At 43.7% G+C, this 23920-nt stretch overlaps 1 protein-coding gene across 2 annotated transcripts in view; it reads right to left on the bottom strand.

Moving 5' to 3' along the window:
* Window positions 1-728: 728 nt before the first annotated feature.
* Window positions 729-23920, bottom strand: part of LOC138963306 (uncharacterized) — a 50396-nt gene continuing 27204 nt past the window's right edge. The window contains exons 12-17 of one of the 2 annotated variants that reach the window (XM_070335369.1): window positions 20499-20710; window positions 18533-18653; window positions 15696-15845; window positions 15101-15286; window positions 14589-14909; window positions 729-1412 (exon numbers count right to left, since the gene is read on the bottom strand). In XM_070335369.1, the coding sequence (XP_070191470.1) occupies window positions 1369-1412; window positions 14589-14909; window positions 15101-15286; window positions 15696-15845; window positions 18533-18653; window positions 20499-20710 (1034 nt within the window). In that variant the 3' untranslated portion in view covers window positions 729-1368. Of the gene's footprint in view, window positions 1413-12701; window positions 14910-15100; window positions 15287-15695; window positions 15846-18532; window positions 18654-20498; window positions 20711-23920 lie in introns of those variants that run through there. The other variant, XM_070335368.1, reaches the window with a different exon arrangement.

The raw sequence follows: 23920 nt of genomic DNA, 5'->3' as shown, positions 1-23920 counted from the left end.
CCCCCGGGCCCCACCCCCACCCCCAACCATCCCCCCTATCACTCGACCTAGCAGCTGTTTGGTGGCTGTAAACGTCTGCGTGTCTACATACCGGTACCCCACCCGCCCCTCCTACTCCTACCCGGGATGACAGCCTAGCTACCCCTGTCTTTGTTTTCTAGTGTTTGTCGAACGTGAGCGCCGTAAAACACTTGATCAGTATTCACCGTCATAAATTCTGTCTGTGACGCGGGAGAATGAAAATATTGAGATTGTGAAGCGCACTTCAGGCTCTTGACATAAAATGGACTGTAAAAGAAAAGAGTTTGTGCAATGATTGCTTGCCATTTAGTTTGACGAAACCCACCGCCATAGAAGAAGATTAAGACGAAGAGGGACGGTGTCTGGCTGCCGTTGCAGTCGGCTTCTAACAGTTTTTGTGTATTTTTACATTTTTATTTAGGTGTTAAACGAGCACTAGCTGACAATTTTTAAGCGCTTATTTTTCCTTCATCGAGGCTCATTCCAAAACCGTTTACCTTGGTTTGAGCTCAGAATTTGAACACAATGTCATTATAATTTATACATATTTTTCATTTTTAACATTGGAAATGGAGTTCAGAATCATCACTGTTCTCAGCTGGCCATTTGACATGAATAATTAGGCCAACCCTGCACGACCATAGTTTATGAAATACAATGATGTCTGACCATTGTGATGTCTGACCATCGTGATGTCTGACCATTGTGATGTGTCACGTTTCAATATATCACTTAAGGTGATTATGAAACGGTTAGTTACTACTAACTAACTAACCACACCACGATCCACTCTCGCAGTCATACAATTAAATAGAGACAACAAAAGTATAAGTTTCAGACGCCTGTTTATGTAAAAACTCGCCACCTCCCTCGAGACTTCACTCAAAATATGTTCTTTTACGTTCACAAAACGTAAAAAACCCGTGGTCACTGACAAAATGCCAGTTAGAATATAGAAAATTATAGTAACACGCTGATCCCGTGTAAAGATAAGAAAATACGACTGTTCTGCTCCAAAAGTGCTAGTTCATGCAGGTGTCATACACCCCACGTCGTCACTACTCGAGTATAATCACAGATAGCAAAAATAACAACGGTGGTCAACGGGGTGCAAAGACATGGTGCACTTAGCTTTCTTTGGCCACTGGGTGGACGGCCTGTAATTAGTCTTTTTAGCCTCCACAACTGCTCCGTCGAATGAAGTGCTGGTTAGCGTGGTGACGAAGCAGGGAACTGTGGAGGCATCAGGCGCCGCACCCAGTCGCTGGTTAGCTGGTTAGCCGGTTCGCTGGTTAGCTGGTTAGCCGGTTCGCTGGTTAGCCGGTTTGCTGGTTAACACGTCTGCAGCTAGCAGTGTCCCGCAAAAGGCAGCCGAACAGAAGTTAGGAAGGCTGCAAACAGAAAGCATCGGTGCACTAAACATGTCAGCTACCCCTCACCCTCCACCTTTAAACATGTCATCTTTACATATCTCATCGAGCACGTGGCCTGCACAAATGGACTTTTCACAACAACAAAACAGCCGTTTTCCGTCCTTCTCTCCCTATCTGCAAAATCCATACAGATTAGTATTTTAGCGTCACAGAGAGCAAATTATGCGCTAACCTGGAAAGAACAACAGAGAGTATTTCATTCCACAAACACAGACTCGTCAACAGCGTTAAATAATGATTTATTACCTCAAACAGCCTATGAATGTAGCACTCTCATGGAAGCAAATCCCGCTTCCTCCCTGGAATGGCCTCTGTTCGAACCTTGCCGAATACTTATGCGAAGACCATCGCACGGCGAAGGAAAATTGACGACTCGTCCTCAGCGAACATGTGGCGGTGAGAAGGTGATATCTCGTTGAAGTTCCTCTAGAGTGCCCGAATATTCTATTCGGTGAAGACCCTCATACTCTAGAAACCGCTGTATCGATCCTTCTTCTTCTGCCGCTGAGTGTCAAGTGCCAAGTTACCGTGTCTCAGACAGACAACCTTGACAAAAACACGTGACTAACCTTGTCACATATCAAGTTCAGCTATCGACAATTCTGCCTCGCAAAGCAGAATCACCCCCCAAAAAATCCGTGCGGCACAAAACATCCGTGCTCTGCGCTGTCAGCAAAACTCTGCCGTATAGCCCCGAGTCACGCACAGGCGCTTTCTGTCGCAATTGACCAAGAGAAGGCACCCCACTGAGTGACACTTTCTTGGTCTATGTCACTAGATCGTGACATGATGTCTGACAATTGTGATGTTTGACCATTGTGATGTCTGACCATTGTGATGTTTGACCATTGTGATGTTGTGATGTTTGACCATTGTGATGGGGCGGGGATATAGCTCAGTTGGTAGCGCGCTGGATTTGTATTCAGTTGGCCGCTGTCAGCGTGAGTTCGATCCCAGGTTCGGCGGAAATTTATTTCAGAGTCAACTTTGTGTGCAGACTCTCTTCGGTGTCCGAACCCTCCCCCCGTGTACACTACATTGGGTGTGCACGTTAAAGATCCCACGATTGACAAAAGGGTCTTTCCTGGCAAAATTGCTTAGGCACAGTTAATAATTGTCTACCTATACCCGTGTGACTTGGAATAATAGGCCGTGAAAGGTAAATATGCGCCGAAATGGCTGCATGTTGTGATGTTTGACCATTGTGATGTCTGACCATTGTGATGTTTGACCATTGTGATGTTGTGATGTTTGACCATTGTGATGTCTGACCATTGTGATGTCTGACCAGTGTGATGTTTGACCATTGTGATGTTTGACCATTGTGATGTTTGACCATTGTGATGTCTGACCATTGTGATGTCTGACCATTGTGATGTTTGACCATTGTGATGTTTGACCATTGTGATGTCTGACCATTGTGATGTCTGACCATTGTGATGTTTGACCATTGTGATGTCTGACCATTGTGATGTTTGACCATTGTGATGTCTGACCATTGTGATGTCTGACCATTGTGATGTTTGACCATTGTGATGTTGTGATGTTTGACCAGTGTGATGTCTGACCATTGTGATGTTTGACCATTGTGATGTTGTGATGTTTGACCATTGTGATGTCTGACCATCGTGATGTTTGACCATTGTGATGTCTGACCATTGTGATGTTTGACCATTGTGATGTTGTAATGTTTGACCATTGTGATGTCTGACCATTGTGATGTCTGACCATCGTGATGTTGTGATGTTTGACCAGTGTGATGTTTGACCATTGTGATGTTTGACCATTGTGGTGTTTGACCATTGTGATGTTTGACCATCGTGATGTTTGACCATTGTGATGTTTGACCATTGTGATGTCTAACCATTGTGGTTTGACCATTGTGATGTTTGACCATTGTGATGTCTAACCATTGTGGTTTGACCATTGTGATGTTTGACCATTGTGATGTTTGACCATTGTGATGTTTGACCATCGTGATGTTTGACCATTGTGATGTCTGACCATTGTGATGTCTGACCAGTGTGATGTTTGACCATTGTGATGTTTGACCATTGTGATGTTGTGATGTTTGACCATTGTGATGTCTGACCATTGTGATGTTTGACCATTGTGATGTCTGACCATTGTGATGTCTGACCAGTGTGATGTTTGACCATTGTGATGTTGTGATGTTTGACCATTGTGATGTCTGACCATTGTGATGTCTGACCATCGTGATGTTGTGATGTTTGACCAGTGTGATGTTTGACCATTGTGATGTTTGACCATTGTGGTGTTTGACCATTGTGATGTTTGACCATCGTGATGTTTGACCATTGTGATGTTTGACCATTGTGATGTCTAACCATTGTGGTTTGACCATTGTGATGTTTGACCATTGTGATGTCTAACCATTGTGGTTTGACCATTGTGATGTTTGACCATTGTGATGTTTGACCATTGTGATGTTTGACCATCGTGATGTTTGACCATTGTGATGTTTGACCATTGTGATGTCTAACCATTGTGGTTTGACCATTGTGACGTTTGACCATTGTGATGTCTGACCAGTGTGATGTTTGACCATTGTGATGTTTGACCATTGTGATGTTTGACCATTGTGATGTTTGACCATTGTGATGTTTGACCATCGTGATGTTTGACCATTGTGATGTTTGACCATTGTGATGTCTAACCATTGTGGTTTGACCATTGTGATGTTTGACCATTGTGATGTTTGACCATTGTGGTGTTTGACCATTGTGATGTTTGACCATCGTGATGTTTGACCATTGTGATGTTTGACCATTGTGATGTCTAACCATTGTGGTTTGACCATTGTGACGTTTGACCATTGTGATGTCTGACCAGTGTGATGTTTGACCATTGTGATGTTTGACCATTGTGATGTTTGACCATTGTGATGTCTGACCATTGTGATGTTTGACCATCGTGATGTTTGACCATTGTGATGTCTGACCATTGTGGTTTGACCATTGTGATGTCTGACCATTGTGATGTCTGACCATCGTGATGTTGTGATGTTTGACCATTGTGATGTTTGACCATTGTGATGTCTGACCAGTGTGATGTCTGACATGTTTGACCATTGTGATGTTTGACCATTGTGATGTCTGACCAGTGTGATGTCTGACCATTGTGATGTTTGACCATTGTGATGTTTGACCATTGTGATGTCTGACCAGTGTGATGTCTGACCATTGTGATGTCTGACCAGTGTGATGTCTGACCATTGTGATGTTTGACCATTGTGATGTCTGACCATTGTGATGTTTGACCATCGTGATGTCTGACCATTGTGACCATTGTGATGTTTGACCATTGTGATGTTTGACCATTGTGATGTCTGACCATTGTGACCATTGTGATGTTTGACCATCGTGATGTCTGACCATCGTGATGTCTGACCATTGTGATGTCTGACCATTGTGATGTTTGACCATTGTGATGTCTGACCATTGTGATGTCTGACCATTGTGACCATTATGATGTTTGACCATCGTGATGTCTGACCATCGTGATGTCTGACCATTGTGATGTCTGACCATTGTGATGTCTGACCATTGTGATGTCTGACCATTGTGATGTCTGACCATTGTGATGTCTGACCATTGTGATGTCTGACCATTGTGATGTTTGACCCATTGTGATGTTTGACCATTGTGATGTTGTGATGTTTGACCATTGTGATGTTTGACCATTGTGATGTCTGACCAGTGTGATGTCTGACCATTGTGATGTCTGACCATTGTGATGTTTGACCATCGTGATGTTTGACCATTGTGATGTCTGACCATTGTGATGTTTGACCATCGTGATGTCTGACCATTGTGACCATTGTGATGTTTGACCATTGTGATGTTTGACCATTGTGATGTTTGACCATTGTGATGTCTGACCATTGTGACCATTGTGATGTTTGACCATCGTGATGTCTGACCATTGTGATGTCTGACCATTGTGATGTTTGACCATTGTGATGTTTGACCATTGTGATGTCTGACCAGTGTGATGTCTGACCATTGTGATGTTACCATTGTGATGTTTGACCATCGTGATGTTTGACCATTGTGATGTCTGACCATTGTGATGTTTGACCATCGTGATGTCTGACCACTGTGACCATTGTGATGTTTGACCATTGTGATGTTTGACCATAGTGATGTCTGACCATTGTGACCATTGTGATGTTTGACCATCGTGATGTCTGACCATTGTGATGTTTGACCATTGTGATGTTTGACCATTGTGATGTGACCATTGTGATGTTTGACCATTGTGATGTTTGACCATCGTGATGTTTGACCATCGTGATGTCTGACCATTGTGATGTCTGACCATTGTGATGTTTGACCATCGTGATGTCTGACCATTGTGATGTCTGACCATCGTGATGTTTGACCATTTTGATATCTGACCATCGTGATGTTTGACCATTGTGATGTTTGACCATTGTGATGTTTGACCATTGTGATGTGACCATTGTGATGTTTGACCATTGTGATGTTGTGATGTTTGACCATTGTGATGTTTGACCATTGTGATGTCTGACCATTGTGATGTTACCATTGTGATGTTTGACCATTGTGATGTCTGACCATTGTGATGTCTAACCATTGTGATGTTTGACCATTGTGATGTCTGACCATTGTGATGTCTGACCATTGTGATGTTTGACCATTGTGATGTCTGACCATTGTGATGTTTGACCATTGTGATGTCTGACCATTGTGATGTCTGACCATCGTGATGTTTGACCATTTTGATATCTGACCATCGTGATGTTTGACCATTGTGATGTTTGACCATTGTGATGTTTGACCATTGTGATGTGACCATTGTGGTGTTTGACCATTGTGATGTTTGACCATCGTGATGTTTGACCATTGTGATGTTTGACCATTGTGATGTCTAACCATTGTGGTTTGACCATTGTGATGTTTGACCATTGTGATGTCTAACCATTGTGGTTTGACCATTGTGATGTTTGACCATTGTGATGTTTGACCATTGTGATGTTTGACCATCGTGATGTTTGACCATTGTGATGTTTGACCATTGTGATGTCTAACCATTGTGGTTTGACCATTGTGATGTTTGACCATTGTGGTGTTTGACCATTGTGATGTTTGACCATCGTGATGTTTGACCATTGTGATGTTTGACCATTGTGATGTCTAACCATTGTGGTTTGACCATTGTGACGTTTGACCATTGTGATGTCTGACCAGTGTGATGTTTGACCATTGTGATGTTTGACCATTGTGATGTTTGACCATTGTGATGTCTGACCATTGTGATGTTTGACTATCGTGATGTTTGACCATTGTGATGTCTGACCATTGTGGTTTGACCATTGTGATGTCTGACCATTGTGATGTCTGACCATCGTGATGTTGTGATGTTTGACCATTGTGATGTTTGACCATTGTGATGTCTGACCAGTGTGATGTCTGACATGTTTGACCATTGTGATGTTTGACCATTGTGATGTCTGACCATTGTGATGTCTGACCATTGTGATGTTTGACCATTGTGATGTCTGACCATTGTGATGTCTGACCATTGTGATGTTTGACCATTGTGATGTCTGACCATTGTGATGTTTGACCATTGTGATGTCTGACCATTGTGATGTCTGACCATCGTGATGTTTGACCATTTTGATATCTGACCATCGTGATGTTTGACCATTGTGATGTTTGACCATTGTGATGTGACCATTGTGGTGTTTGACCATTGTGATGTTTGACCATCGTGATGTTTGACCATTGTGATGTTTGACCATTGTGATGTCTAACCATTGTGGTTTGACCATTGTGATGTTTGACCATTGTGATGTCTAACCATTGTGATGTTTGACCATTGTGATGTTTGACCATTGTGATGTCTGACCATTGTGATGTTTGACCATCGTGATGTTTGACCATTGTGATGTTTGACCATTGTGATGTCTAACCAGTGTGATGTTTGACCATTGTGATGTCTGACCATTGTGATGTCTGACCATTGTGATGTCTGACCAGTGTGATGTCTGACCAGTGTGATGTTTGACCATTGTGATGTTGTGATGTTTGACCATTGTGATGTCTGACCATTGTGATGTCTGACCATTGTGATGTTTGACCATTGTGATGTCTGACCATTGTGATGTCTGACCATCGTGATGTTTGACCATTTTGATATCTGACCATCGTGATGTTTGACCATTGTGATGTTTGACCATTGTGATGTTTGACCATTGTGATGTTTGACCATTGTGATGTGACCATTGTGATGATGTCTGACCATTGTGATGTCTGACCATTGTGATGTCTGACCATTGTGATGTTACCATTGTGATGTTTGACCATTGAGATGTCTGACCATTGTGATGTCTGACCATTGTGATGTTTGACCATTGTGATGTCTGACCATTGTGATGTCTGACCATTGTGATGTTTGACCATTGTGATGTTACCATTGTGATGTTTGACCATTGTGATGTCTGACCATTGTGATGTCTGACCATCGTGATGTTTGACCATTTTGATATCTGACCATCGTGATGTTTGACCATTGTGATGTTTGACCATTGTGATGTTTGACCATTGTGATGTGACCATTGTGATGTTTGACCATTGTGATGTTGTGATGTTTGACCATTGTGATGTTTGACCATTGTGATGTCTGACCATTGTGATGTTACCATTGTGATGTTTGACCATTGTGATGTCTGACCATTGTGATGTCTGACCATTGTGATGTTTGACCATTGTGATGTCTGACCATTGTGATGTTTGACCATTGTGATGTTACCATTGTGATGTTTGACCATTGTGATGTCTGACCATTGTGATGTCTGACCATTGTGATGTTTGACCATTGTGATGTCTGACCATTGTGATGTCTGACCATTGTGATGTTTGACCATTGTGATGTCTGACCATCGTGATGTTTGACCATTGTGATGTTTGACCATTGTGATGTTTGACCATTGTGATGTGACCATTGTGATGATGTCTGACCATTGTGATGTCTGACCATTGTGATGTTTGACCATTGTGATGTTACCATTGTGATGTTTGACCATTGTGATGTCTGACCATCGTGATGTTTGACCATTTTGATATCTGACCATCGTGATGTTTGACCATTGTGATGTTTGACCATTGTGATGTGACCATTGTGACGTTTGACCATTGTGATGTTGTGATGTTTGACCATTGTGATGTTTGACCATTGTGATGTCTGACCATTGTGATGTTACCATTGTGATGTTTGACCATTGTGATGTCTGACCATTGTGATGTCTGACCATTGTGATGTTTGACCATTGTGATGTTTGACCATTGTGATGTTTGACCATTGTGATGTTACCATTGTGATGTTTGACCATTGTGATGTTTGACCATTGTGATGTCTGACCATTGTGATGTTTGACCATTGTGATGTCTGACCATTGTGATGTCTGACCATTGTGATGTCTGACCATTGTGATGTCTGACCATCGTGATGTTTGACCATTGTGATGTTTGACCATTGTGATGTTTGACCATTGTGATGTGACCATTGTGATGTTTGACCATTGTGATGTTGTGATGTCTGACCATTGTGATGTCTGACCATTGTGATGTTTGACCATTGTGATGTTTGACCATTGTGATGTTTGACCATTGTGATGTTACCATTGTGATGTTTGACCATTGTGATGTTTGACCATTGTGATGTTTGACCATTGTGATGTCTGACCATTGTGATGTCTGACCATCGTGATGTTTGACCATTGTGATGTCTGACCATTGTGATGTCTGACCATTGTGATGTTTGACCATTGTGATGTCTGACCATTGTGATGTTTGACCATTGTGATGTTTGACCATTGTGATGTTTGACCATTGTGATGTTTGACCATTATGATGTTGTGATGTCTGACCATTGTGATGTCTGACCATTGTGATGTTTGACCATTGTGATGTTTGACCATCGTGATGTCTGACCATTGTGATGTTACCATTGTGATGTTTGACCATTGTGATGTTTGACCATTGTGATGTCTGACCATTGTGATGTCTGACCATTGTGATGTTTGACCATTGTGATGTTGTGATGTCTGACCATTGTGATGTTTGATCATTGTGATGTTTGACCATTGTGATGTCTGACCATTGTGATGTATGACCATTGTGATGTTGTGATGTCTGACCATTGTGATGTTTGACCATTGTGATGTTTGACCATCGTGATGTTGTGATGTTTGACCATTGTGATGTTTGACCATTGTGATGTGTGACCATTGTGATGTCTGACCATTGTGATGTTTGACCATCGTGATGTTTGACCATCGTGATGTTTGACCATTGTGGTTTGACAATTGTGATGTCTGACCATTGTGATGTCTGACCATTGTGATGTTGTGATGTTTGACCATTGTGATGTTTGACCATTGTGATGTCTGACCAGTGTGATGTCTGACCATTGTGATGTCTGACCATTGTGATGTTTGACCATCGTGATGTTTGACCATTGTGATGTCTGACCATTGTGATGTTTGACCATCGTGATGTCTGACCATTGTGACCATTGTGATGTTTGACCATTGTGATGTCTGACCATTGTGACCATTGTGATGTTTGACCAGTGTGATGTTTGACCATTGTGATGTTTGACCATTGTGATGTTTGACCATTGTGATGTTTGACCATTGTGATGTTTGACCATCGTGATGTTTGACCATTGTGATGTCTGACCATTGTGGTTTGACCATTGTGATGTCTGACCATTGTGATGTCTGACCATCGTGATGTTGTGATGTTTGACCATTGTGATGTGTGACCATTGTGATGTCTGACCATTGTGATGTTTGACCATCGTGATGTTTGACCATCGTGATGTTTGACCATTGTGATGTTTGACCATTGTGATGTCTGACCATTGTGATGTTTGACCATTGTGATGTTTGACCATCGTGATGTTTGACCATCGTGATGTTTGACCATTGTGATGTTTGACCATTGTGATGTCTGACCATTGTGATGTTTGACCATTGTGATGTCTGACCATTGTGGTTTGACCATTGTGATGTCTGACCATTGTGATGTCTGACCATCGTGATGTTGTGATGTTTGACCATTGTGATGTCTGACCATTGTGATGTCTGACCATTGTGATGTTTGACCATCGTGATGTTTGACCATCGTGATGTTTGACCATTGTGATGTTTGACCATTGTGATGTCTGACCATTGTGATGTTTGACCATTGTGATGTTTGACCATCGTGATGTTTGACCATCGTGATGTTTGACCATTGTGATGTTTGACCATTGTGATGTCTGACCATTGTGATGTTTGACCATTGTGATGTTTGACCATCGTGATGTTTGACCATTGTGATGTTTGACCATTGTGATGTTTGACCATTGTGATGTCTGACCATTGTGACCATTGTGATGTTTGACTATTGTGATGTTTGACCATTGTGATGTCTTACCAATGTGACCATTGTGATGTTTGACCATTGTGATGTCTGACCATTGTGATGTCTGACCATCGTGATGTTTGACCATCGTGATGTTTGACCATTGTGATGTCCGACCATTGTGATGTTTGACCATTGTGATGTTTGACCATCGTGATGTTTGACCATTGTGATGTTTGACCATTGTGATGTCTGACCATTGTGACCATTGTGATGTTTGACCATTGTGATGTTTGACCATTGTGATGTCTGACCATTGTGACCATTGTGATGTTTGACCATTGTGATGTTTGACCATTGTGATGTCTGACCATTGTGACCATTGTGATGTTTGACCATCGTGATGTTTGACCATCGTGATGTTTGACCATTGTGATGTTTGACCATTGTGATGTCTGACCATTGTGATGTCTGACCATCGTGATGTTTGACCATTGTGATGTTTGACCATTGTGATGTCTGACCATTGTGATGTCTGACCATTGTGACCATTGTGATGTTTGACCATTGTGATGTTTGACCATTGTGATGTCTGACCATTGTGATGTTTGACCATCGTGATGTTTGACCATCGTGATGTTTGACCATTGTGATGTCTGACCATTGTGATGTCTGACCATTGTGATGTCTGACCATTGTGATGTCTGACCATTGTGATGTTTGACCATTGTGATGTCTGACCATTGTGATTCACTATTCCAATCAGCTGCTAAGCTATGACTGTGCTCTAAAAAGTCACAAGGCTACAACGATCTGCGTGTGAGACGAGATCAAAGGCAGGTCCAATGTGATAGCTGGGTGGCCTTGTTTATAGACACTGTGACCTTCTTCCCAGGGGTCATTGACCCAGTTTTAGCTATGAGAGGTGCATGGTTCCCCTTTATGCGAGAGGACACACTTCCTGCATCCGGGTCACTCCCGGGTCAGTGACCGAGTTTAACCTATGGGATCGAGTTTAACCTATGGGGCGGTCTCTTTGATGTCTTGAGAGGAAACTTGGCCAGGGTAGTACATGCACCAGAACTGGTGGACACCATGAAATCGGAGATTGATCAGAATGTACATATGTACATGCTTTTACACGACTTTTTAAATTTTACTTCTAAAATTGTGACAGTAAAGTGAACATTTGAACTATGCCTCTATGGATTATGTTATGAAGCTGTTGAAAATATGCAGAGATTGTACTCTCCAAGGAAAGATCGATGGGACGATCATTTGAAGGTGAGTGGGAAAACTTGTCTTAAGGCCATTTAGGGTTGAAAACTCTACAGCGAATTACTGATATAACGAACTAAAGTGTATCTCCCTTGAGATTCGTTGTACCCGGACTCCACTGTATCAAGACAATTACTGAAAAGTTACATCAACTCTAAAGGTGATAGTTTTGGCACACAACAGGAAGGCAACTCAACCCTCTTGTGATATGTGTAATAAGCTAATTGCTGAAAAATGTTACATTGCAGATTTGCAGAAATGGGGAGGGAGTGAGGGGGAGTCAGGGTTGGGGGGCAATAAAAGCCAACAAAAGTCTGCCAAAGTTGGCCTGCCTCAAAGTTTTTCTCATTTGGGATTTCACAGTCTGCAAAACAAATGCTGTAGGTCTTGGCATATGTTCCACATGTTTACCTCAACATATCTTTTCAAAACATGTCTGAGACAGCGTTTCATGTGATCGACAAGAAGAAGAAGACAGCGTTGAATGATGGGAAGGTACTATTCCAAACCTCATAGACACTTCACAATGATTTCAAGTTCTCATCAAACAGATCATGAAAATTGCATCTTATTGTCTATATACACATTTCTTCCACATGTATAGCTCTCACTGCCATTAAAAACAACATGTATAGCTCTCACTGCCATTAAAAACAACATGTATAGCTCTCACTGCCATTAAAAACAACATGTATAGCTCTCACTGCCATTAAAAACAACATGCCAGTCCCTTTAGTAACCAGCAGACAAACTTGACACTTTTTTCCTCAAATGTCTGAGTTTTCTTTATTTGGTGTTTAACGTCGTTTTCAACCACGAAGGTTATATCGCGACGGGGAAAGGGGGGAGAGGGGATAAAGCCACTTGTCAATTGTTTCTTGTTCACAAAAGCACCAATCAAAAATTTGCTCCAGGGGCTTGCAACGTAGTACAATATATGACCTTACTGGGAGAATGCAAGTTTCCAGTACAAAGGACTTAACATTTCTTACATACTGCCTGACTAAAATCTTTACAAAACTTGACTATATTCTATACAAGAAACACTTAACAAGGGTAAAAAGAGAAACAGAATCCGTTAGTCGCCTCTTACGACATGCTGGGGAGCATCGGGTAAATGTCTGAGTGCCTGGATTGTTGGTAAGAACATAGTCCACACAAATGTCTGAGTGCCTGGATTGTTGGTAAGAACATAGTCCATACAAATGTCTGAGTGCCTGGATTGTTGGTAAGAACATAGTCCACACAAATGTCTGAGTGCCTGGATTGTTGGTAAGAACATAGTCCACACAAATGTCTGAGTGCCTGGATTGTTGGTAAGAACATAGTCCACACAAATGACACGCTCTTATTCAGTTTCTGATCTCAGAACATTTGAATTCCTGTTCAGTCAGTCTCTTCATCACTTGTACGACACAGTGTCAATTTAAAGGAATCTTTTTTTTCTCACTTTTTACTAACCATTGTTTCCCAATTTGATCACAAGATTAACTTGATTTCAAAGATGATGAAAATTAAACTCTAACTGAAATTGAAAACCTGCTGCAGAATCAAGACATCGTGAAGCGTTGCAATCCTTTTCAGTTTTTAGGAGTCACAACCACGTAACTGTTCAATCACTTGGTTTTGTTACGAACGGCACAGTTTTCACACGCACTGAATGTGTGCATGTAATCTGCAGTTACTCACAAAAGGAATGCACGGGCTTCACATCAGTTTAACCATATTGTCCATAGTTGAGCACCCTGTCCAAGGACCAGCTATCTATCATTCACCATTTATCACAACACTGCACAGCCTTACCAGCTACCAGCTGGTCTTACTACATTACTGGAATGTCCATTTCGTTTTGCATCATTCACTTCATTATCACCACAAACATTCACAGCTATATCAGCTGGTCTAGTCCATATTACTGTAATGTTCATGTTGTTTTTCATCATTCACCATTCATCACAACACTACACAGCCCTACCATCTGACCTAGTCTATATTACTGGAATGTTCATGTCGTTTTTCATCATTCACCATTCATCACAAACATTCACAGCTATACCAGCTGGTCTAGTCAACATTACTGGAATGTCAGTGTCGTTTTTCATCATTCACCATTCATCACAAACATTCACAGCTTTTTCAGCTGACCTAGTCAATATTACTGGAATGTCTGTGTCGTTTTTTTTCATCATTCATTTCATTATCACCACAAACATTCACAGCTATACCAGCTGGTCTAGTCTATATTACTGGAATGTCCGTGTCGTTTTTTATCAATCACTTCATTATCACCACAAACATTCACAGCTTTGCACACAGGTCTAAAATCTGTCTTGTGTATGTCAATGTTCTGAGCTTACTTCCTGTCTACTATCACTGGTCCTTCATTACAACACTACACAGCTTTTAGAGCTGGCCTGGTCGCCTTGTGACGAGACAGACCCACGCTGCGGCTCACCGTTGTTCTTTGTCTTGGAGCTCCCCATCACATCCACCACCACGGTCGCCATGTTTCTCTTGGCCTGCTGGCTCATTCCCGCCTCCTTGACCTTTGCTTGCCACTTTGACCCGCTGCTTCTGGCCTTGGCTGCCCCTGGCAATGGGCGGAAAAGGCGAGAATGGTCAAAGTCAAGGTCATGTGGGTCGTGACCTTGAGCTATGGCCTCGTTTTCCTCCGCGATCATTCTCTTGGCGTCCTCCAGCAGAGTGCGAACGTCTGCCTCAGTGATGGGGTGTTCACGAATGATGGTCGCCCCAAACTCCATCTGTACGCAGTTCACTGAAACAAATAAAACCCAAATGTTAAGCATGTAACCATAGCAATAAGCATGATAATAACATGGCTATACCAATCACCATCTAAACACTCAAAGCAAAGCAAAAAATGTCCAACGATTTGGTACAGACCAAAATCATTTAGAAGTCTACCTAGAGTCAATAGCAAATCGCACTACTTCAAAAGACACCCACCTCCTTGGGGCAGGATGACGAGGGGGTAGAACCCCCCGGGGGGCTGGTAGACCACTCGCACCAACAACACCTGGCGGTTAACTGTCAGGTAACAGATGACCAGCTGTTCCTCCGCCGGGTCTGTGTCTTTCTCCACGTACAGCACCCCCCACCCCACCAGGTCCCCCTTCTTCACCGACTTGGCCGCTGTCAAACGACACAAACCCAGTGCATTACAGGAACAGATCCAGACAAAAACTTGTTCACCCTGTCACACGTAGGCAAGTCAAGAATCACTTTTCAAGTATGTGCAACATGCCCCCCCCCCCCCTCCTCCAGGGTAATTACATTCATCATTCCACCCGCTAACAAAAGAGATCTTGCAGTGCCTGCAAAATGAAATTCTGCATTGACTGTACATGGTCTAGGCTACAGCCTAAACAACAATCAATACACACAAAAACTAAACAAGCAGAATACACAAACCAAGGAACAGACATGGGGTGAATCAAAGAATTTAACCCTTCACCTTTAAAGTCCACAAATTCATTGCAAGGGGTGGGGGGGGGGGGGGGGGGCATCCAACTGAATGACAAGGAATGTGGGGTGACCTTACCTTCATTGACAGCCCAGAAGCGCAGAAAGTCGAGCTTGAAGTTGGAGACGGGCGGGGGGTCGAGGGGGGTGGCTGTGCTCAGTACTACGGCTGGCGGCGGCTGATCCTCGCAGAACTCGTCCACCAGGCGAATCTCAAAGTGGTTGTAGGCTGAAACACACATCAACATTATCAAATGGAAAGTCTTTGTTTTCTGTACAACTTCAGAGAGCTCTTTCACAAATATCTGAAAATCTGAAAAATATCAGTCTACAGTAATGATTGTCAGAATGTTTATAACCACTAGCTTTGGTGAGTTATCCGACGTAATCCATATACTGTCAAGTCTGCTTTAGCCCATAAAAACCCAAACTATTATCAAAACAGTAAGCTGATTGATGATTTACTGTCAAGTCTGCTTTAGCCCATAAAAACCCAAACTATTATCAAAACAGTAAGCTGATTGATGATCTACTGTCAAGTCTGCTTTAGCCCATAAACACCCAAACTATTATCAAAACAGTAAGCTGACTGATGATTTACTGTCAAGTCTGCTTTAGCCCATAAACACCCAAACTATTATCAAAACAGTAAGCTGATTGATGATGTACTTGCCCAGTGACACCTCACCCCCTCTGCTTACTTCCCCCAGTTGTATGACCTCCCCCCTCTGCTTACTTCCCCCAGTTGTATGACCTCCCCCCTCTGCTTACTTCCCCCAGTTGTATGACCTCCCCCCTCTGCTTACTTCCCCCAGTTGTATGACCTCCCCCCTCTGCTTACTTCCCCCAGTTGTATGACCTCCCCCCCTCTGCTTACTTCCCCCAGTTGTATGACCTCACCCCCTCTGCTTACTTCCCCCAGTTGTATGACCTCACCCCCTCTGCTTACTTCCCCCAGTTGTATGACCTCACCCCCTCTGCTTACTTCCCCCAGTTGTATGACCTCCCCCCTCTGCTTACTTCCCACAGTTGTATGACCTCCCCCCCTCTGCTTACTTCCCCCAGTTGTATGACCTCCCCCCTCTGCTTACTTCCCCCAGTTGTATGACCTCCCCCCTCTGCTTACTTCCCCCAGTTGTATGACCTCCCCCCCTCTGCTTACTTCCCCCAGTTGTATGACCTCACCCCCTCTGCTTACTTCCCACAGTTGTATGACCTCCCCCCTCTGCTTACTTCCCCCAGTTGTATGACCTCACCCCCTCTGCTTACTTCCCCCAGTTGTATGACCTCCCCCCCTCTGCTTACTTCCCCCAGTTGTATGACCTCCCCCCCTCTGCTTACTTCCCCCAGTTGTATGACCACCCCCCCTCTGCTTACTTCCCCCAGTTGTATGACCTCCCCCCCTCTGCTTACTTCCCCCAGTTGTATGACCTCCCCCCTCTGCTTACTTCCCCCAGTTGTATGACCTCACCCCCTCTGCTTACTTCCCCCAGTTGTATGACCTCCCCCCTCTGCTTACTTCCCCCAGTTGTATGACCTCCCCCTTTTTAAGACCTAATTTTTTAAAGATAGTTTGTCCATTTTAAGACTACCTGTCTCTGAAGACCTGATTTTCTGAGATTTGTTATTTTAGGTCTTAAAGAGGAAGGTCAAGGTTAATGTTCTGACCTCTGTTGAGACTGTAGGGGCTGTACTAACCTCTGTTGAGACTGTAGGGGCTGTTCTGACCTCTGTTGAGACTGTAGGGGCTGTACTAACCTCTGTTTAGACTGTAGGGGCTGTACTAACCTCTGTTGAGACTGTAGGGGCTGTACTAATCTCTGTTGAGACTGTAGGGGCTGTACTAACCTCTGTTGAGACTGTAGGGGCTGTACTAACCTCTCTTGAGACTGTAGGGGCTGTACTAACCTCTGTTGAGACTGTAGGGGCTGTACTAACCTCTGTTGAGACTGTAGGGGCTGTACTAACCTCTGTTGAGACTGTAGGGGCTGTACTAACCTCTGTTGAGACAGTAGGGGCTGTACTAACCTCTGTTGAGACAGTAGGGGCTGTACTAACCTCTGTTAAGACTGTAGGGGCTGTACTAACCTTTGTTGAGACTAGGGACTGTACTAACCTCTGTTGAGACAGTAGGGGCTGTACTAACCTCTGTTGAGACTGTATGGGCTGTACTAACCTCTGTTGAGACTGTAGGGGCTGTACTAACCTCTGTTGAGACTAGGGACTGTACTAACCTCTGTTGAGACAGTAGGGGCTGTACTAACCTCTGTTGAGACTGTATGGGCTGTACTAACCTCTGTTGAGACTAGGGACTGTACTAACCTCTGTTGAGACAGTAGGGGCTGTACCAACCTCTGTTGAGACTGTAGGGGCTGTACTAACCTCTGTTGAGACTGTATGGGCTGTACTAACCTCTGTTGAGACTGTAGGGGCTGTACTAACCTCTGTTGAGACTAGGGACTGTACTAACCTCTGTTGAGACAGTAGGGTCTGTACTAACCTCTGTTGAGACTGTATGGGCTGTACTAACCTCTGTTGAGACTAGGGACTGTACTAACCTCTGTTGAGACAGTAGGGGCTGTACCAACCTCTGTTGAGACTGTAGGGGCTGTACTAACCTCTGTTGAGACTGTATGGGCTGTACTAACCTCTGTTGAGACTAGGGACTGTACTAACCTCTGTTGAGACAGTAGGGGCTGTACCAACCTCTGTTGAGACTGTAGGGGCTGTACCAACCTCTGTTGAGACTGTAGGGGCTGTACCAATCTCTGTTGAGACTGTAGGGGCTGTACTAACCTCTGTTGAGACAGTAGGGGCTGTACTAACCTCTGTTGAGACAGTAGGGGCTGTACTAACCTCTGTTGAGACTGAAGGGGCTGTACTAACCTCTGTTGAGACTGTAGGGGCTGTACTAACCTCGGTTGAGACTGTAGGGGGCCTGGATGGCGGACGGCTTGGTGTGTTCACGCACGATGACGGTGCTACTGTCCTTGGTGACCACGGCACCGGGTGGCAGGCACCAGTCCTGTAGGTCTGTCTGAACACAGCGCACACACACGTCAAACATCAACATCTCTCACACGGACACCAGTCCTGTAGGTCTGTCTGAACACACCACACACATCAACATCTCTCACACAGACACCAGTCCTGTTGGTCTGTCTGAACACACCACACACATCAACATCTCTCACACAGACACCAGTCCTGTAGGTCTGTCTGAACACACCACACACATCAACATCTCTCACACAGACACCAGTCCTGTAGGTCTGTCTGAACACACCACACACATCAACATCTCTCACACAGACACTAGTCCTGTAGGTCTGTCTGAACACACCACACACATCACTATCTCTCACACAGACACCAGTCCTGTAGGTCTGTCTGAACACACCACACACATCAACATCTCTCACACAGACACCAGTCCTGTAGGTCTGTCTGAACACACCACACACATCACCCCTATCTCTCACACAGACACCAGTCCTGTAGGTCTGTCTGAACACACCACACACATCAACATCTCTCACACAGACACCAGTCCTGTAGGTCTGTCTGAACACACCACACACATCACTATCTCTCACACAGACACCAGTCCTGTAGGTCTGTCTGAACACAGCTCACACATCAACATCTCTCACACAGACACCAGTCCTGTAGGTCTGTCTGAACACACCACACACATCAACATCTCTCACACAGACACCAGTCCTGTTGGTCTGTCTGAACACACCACACACATCACCCCTATCTCTCACACAGACACCAGTCCTGTAGGTCTGTCTGAACACACCACACACATCAACATCTCTCACACAGACACCAGTCCTGTAGGTCTGTCTGAACACACCACACACATCACTATCTCTCACACAGACACCAGTCCTGTAGGTCTGTCTGAACACACCACACACATCACCCCTATCTCTCACACAGACACCAGTCCTGTAGGTCTGTCTGAACACACCACACACATCAACATCTCTCACACAGACACCAGTCCTGTAGGTCTGTCTGAACACACCACACACATCACTATCTCTCACACAGACACCAGTCCTGTAGGTCTGTCTGAACACAGCTCACACATCAACATCTCTCACACAGACACCAGTCCTGTAGGTCTGTCTGAACACACCACACACATCAACATCTCTCACACAGACACCAGTCCTGTAGGTCTGTCTGAACACAGCTCACACATCAACATCTCTCACACAGACACCAGTCCTGTAGGTCTGTCTGAACACACCACACACATCAACATCTCTCACACAGACACCAGTCCTGTAGGTCTGTCTGAACACACCACACACATCACTATCTCTCACACAGACACCAGTCCTGTAGGTCTGTCTGAACACACCACACACATCAACATCTCTCACACAGACACCAGTCCTGTAGGTCTGTCTGAACACACCACACACATCAACATCTCTCACACAGACACCAGTCCTGTAGGTCTGTCTGAACACACCACACACATCAACATCTCTCACACAGACACCAGTCCTGTAGGTCTGTCTGAACAGTGTTAGGGTTAGGTTCGGCTGTACTAGGATGAAATTGTTTCCTTACAGATGGAAAATGGAATTTTACTGGGGGGTCTTGTGAATACAAATATTAATTTCTCTTTCTGCTAAATCTGTCAGTCACACTGTGGTATGTGTTGAGCTAAATAACCAATAAGAGCTTAAGGGTTAGGGTTAGGGTTAGTTTCCCACATAACCGTAATCTTCACATAAACAGACAGACAAACTTGACACAGACAGGCATACAAACACACACAGATGGACACACACACACACGGACACACACACACACACACACACACAGAGAAACGCATGCCAAACTTAAGCCAACTGACCACAGAAAAAGCTCGAGCTCCACCATTCATAGTCTGCCAGCAGACGTCGATCTCAAGGTCATGGCCGTTGCTGCACAGCCCGAAGGATGGCAGGAACTCATCATGGTGCGGCTGCGTGTAGTAACACGTTCCGACAGGGCGGTTGTTACGACTGAACAAAACCACAGACATCTCTTTGGCAAACTTCTCCATCTCAACTCCTATCATGTCCCCTGGAAAAGAAAGACAGGAAAGTTTAGTACATTAAGGCATACACCGCAGTTTAACTGAAACAGAGAAAGTGGCTCTAGTATAACGGACTAAACAGAGAAAGTGGCTCTAGTATAACGGACTAAACAGAGAAAGTGGCTCTAGTATAACGGACTAAACAGAGAAAGTGGCTCTAGTATAACGGACTAAACAGAGAAAGTGGCTCTAGTATAACGGACTAAACAGAGAAAGTGGCTCTAGTATAACGGACTAAACAGAGAAAGTGGCTCTGGTATAACGGACTAAACAGAGAAAGTGGCTCTAGTATAACGGACTAAACAGAGAAAGTGGCTCTGGTATAACGGACTAAACAGAGAAAGTGGCTCTAGTATAACGGACTAAACAGAGAAAGTGGCTCTGGTATAACGGACTAAACAGAGAAAGTGGCTCTGGTATAACGGACTAAACAGAGAAAGTGGCTCTAGTATCACGGACTAAACAGAGAAAGTGGCTCTAGTATCACGGACTAAACAGAGAAAGTGGCTCTAGTATAACGGACTAAACAGAGAAAGTGGCTCTAGTATAACGGACTAAACAGAGAAAGTGGCTCAAGTATCACGGACTAAACAGAGAAAGTGGCTCTAGTATAACGGACTAAACAGAGAAAGTGGCTCTAGTATAACGGACTAAACAGAGAATGTGGCTCTAGTATCACGGACTAAACAGAGAAAGTGGCTCTAGTATAACGGACTAAACAGAGAAAGTGGCTCTAGTATCACGGACTAAACAGAGAAAGTGGCTCTAGTATAACGGACTAAACAGAGAAAGTGGCTCTGGTATAACGGACTAAACAGAGAAAGTGGCTCTGGTATAGCGGACTAAACAGAGAAAGTGGCTCTGGTATAGCGGACTAAACAGAGAAAGTGGCTCTAGTATAACGGACTAAACAGAGAAAGTGGCTCTGGTATAACGGACTAAACAGAGAAAGTGGCTCTAGTATAACGGACTAAACAGAGAAAGTGGCTCTAGTATAACGGACTAAACAGAGAAAGTGGCTCTGGTATAACGGACTAAACAGAGAAAGTGGCTCTAGTATAACGGACTAAACAGAGAAAGTGGCTCAAGTATCACGGACTAAACAGAGAAAGTGGCTCTAGTATAACGGACTAAACAGAGAAAGTGGCTCTAGTATCACGGACTAAACAGAGAAAGTGGCTCTAGTATAACGGACTAAACAGAGAAAGTGGCTCAAGTATCATGGACTAAACAGAGAAAGTGGCTCTAGTATAACGGACTAAACAGAGAAAGTGGCTCAAGTATCACGGACTAAACAGAGAAAGTGGCTCTGGTATAACGGACTAAACAGAGAAAGTGGCTCTGGTATCACGGACTAAACAGAGAAAGTGGCTCAAGTATAACGGACTAAACAGAGAAAGTGGCTCTAGTATAACGGACTAAACAGAGAAAGTGGCTCAAGTATCACGGACTAAACAGAGAAAGTGGCTCTAGTATCACGGACTAAACAGAGAAAGTGGCTCTAGTATCACGGACTAAACAGAGAAAGTGGCTCTGGTATCACGGACTAAACAGAGAAAGTGGCTCTAGTATAACGGACTAAACAGAGAAAGTGGCTCTGGTATAACGGACTAAACAGAGAAAGTGGCTCTGGTATAACGGACTAAACAGAGAAAGTGGCTCTAGTATAACGGACTAAACAGAGAAAGTGGCTCTAGTATCACGGACTAAACAGAGAAAGTGGCTCTAGTATAACGGACTAAACAGAGAAAGTGGCTCTAGTATAACGGACTAAACAGAGAAAGTGGCTCTAGTATAACGGACTAAACAGAGAAAGTGGCTCTAGTATAACGGACTAAACAGAGAAAGTGGCTCTAGTATAACGGACTAAACAGAGAAAGTGGCTCTAGTATCACGGACTAAACAGAGAAAGTGGCTCTAGTATAACGGACTAAACAGAGAAAGTGGCTCTAGTATAACGGACTAAACAGAGAAAGTGGCTCTAGTATAACGGACTAAACAGAGAAAGTGGCTCAAGTAAAACGGACTAAACAGAGAAAGTGGCTCTAGTATAACGGACTAAACAGAGAAAGTGGCTCTAGTATAACGGACTAAACAGAGAAAGTGGCTCTAGTATAACGGACTAAACAGAGAAAGTGGCTCTAGTATAACGGACTAAACAGAGAAAGTGGCTCAAGTAAAACGGACTAAACAGAGAAAGTGGCTCTAGTATAACGGACTAAACAGAGAAAGTGGCTCTAGTATCACGGACTAAACAGAGAAAGTGGCTCTGGTATAACGGACTAAACAGAGAAAGTGGCTCTGGTATAACGGACTAAACAGAGAAAGTGGCTCTAGTATCACGGACTAAACAGAGAAAGTGGCTCTGGTATAACGGACTAAACAGAGAAAGTGGCTCTAGTATAATGGACTAAACAGAGAAAGTGGCTCTAGTATAACGGACTAAACAGAGAATGTGGCTCTAGTATCACGGACTAAACAGAGAAAGTGGCTCTAGTATCACGGACTAAACAGAGAAAGTGGCTCTAGTATAACGGACTAAACAGAGAAAGTGGCTCTAGTATCACGGACTAAACAGAGAAAGTGGCTCTAGTATCACGGACTAAACAGAGAAAGTGGCTCTAGTATAACGGACTAAACAGAGAAAGTGGCTCTAGTATCACGGACTAAACAGAGAAAGTGGCTCTAGTATAACGGACTAAACAGAGAAAGTGGCTCTAGTATCACGGACTAAACAGAGAAAGTGGCTCTAGTATAACGGACTAAACAGAGAAAGTGGCTCTAGTATCACGGACTAAACAGAGAAAGTGGCTCTAGTATAACGGACTAAACAGAGAAAGTGGCTCTAGTATAACGGACTAAACAGAGACAGTGGCTCAAGTATCACGGACTAAACAGAGAAAGTGGCTCAAGTATCATGGACTAAACAGAGAAAGTGGCTCTAGTATAACGGACTAAACAGAGAAAGTGGCTCTGGTATCACGGACTAAACAGAGAAAGTGGCTCTAGTATAACGGACTAAACAGAGAAAGTGGCTCTAGTATAACGGACTAAACAGAGAAAGTGGCTCTGGTATAACGGACTAAACAGAGAAAGTGGCTCTAGTATAACGGACTAAACAGAGAAAGTGGCTCTGGTATAACGGACTAAACAGAGAAAGTGGCTCTAGTATCACGGACTAAACAGAGAAAGTGGCT

The sequence above is a fragment of the Littorina saxatilis genome, linkage group LG3 (assembly GCF_037325665.1).
Source record: "Littorina saxatilis isolate snail1 linkage group LG3, US_GU_Lsax_2.0, whole genome shotgun sequence".
NCBI classification, from domain to species: Eukaryota; Metazoa; Mollusca; class Gastropoda; order Littorinimorpha; family Littorinidae; genus Littorina; species Littorina saxatilis.
Note: the sequence above shows the minus strand (reverse complement) of the source record. Positions and strands in the feature narration are given on the sequence as shown.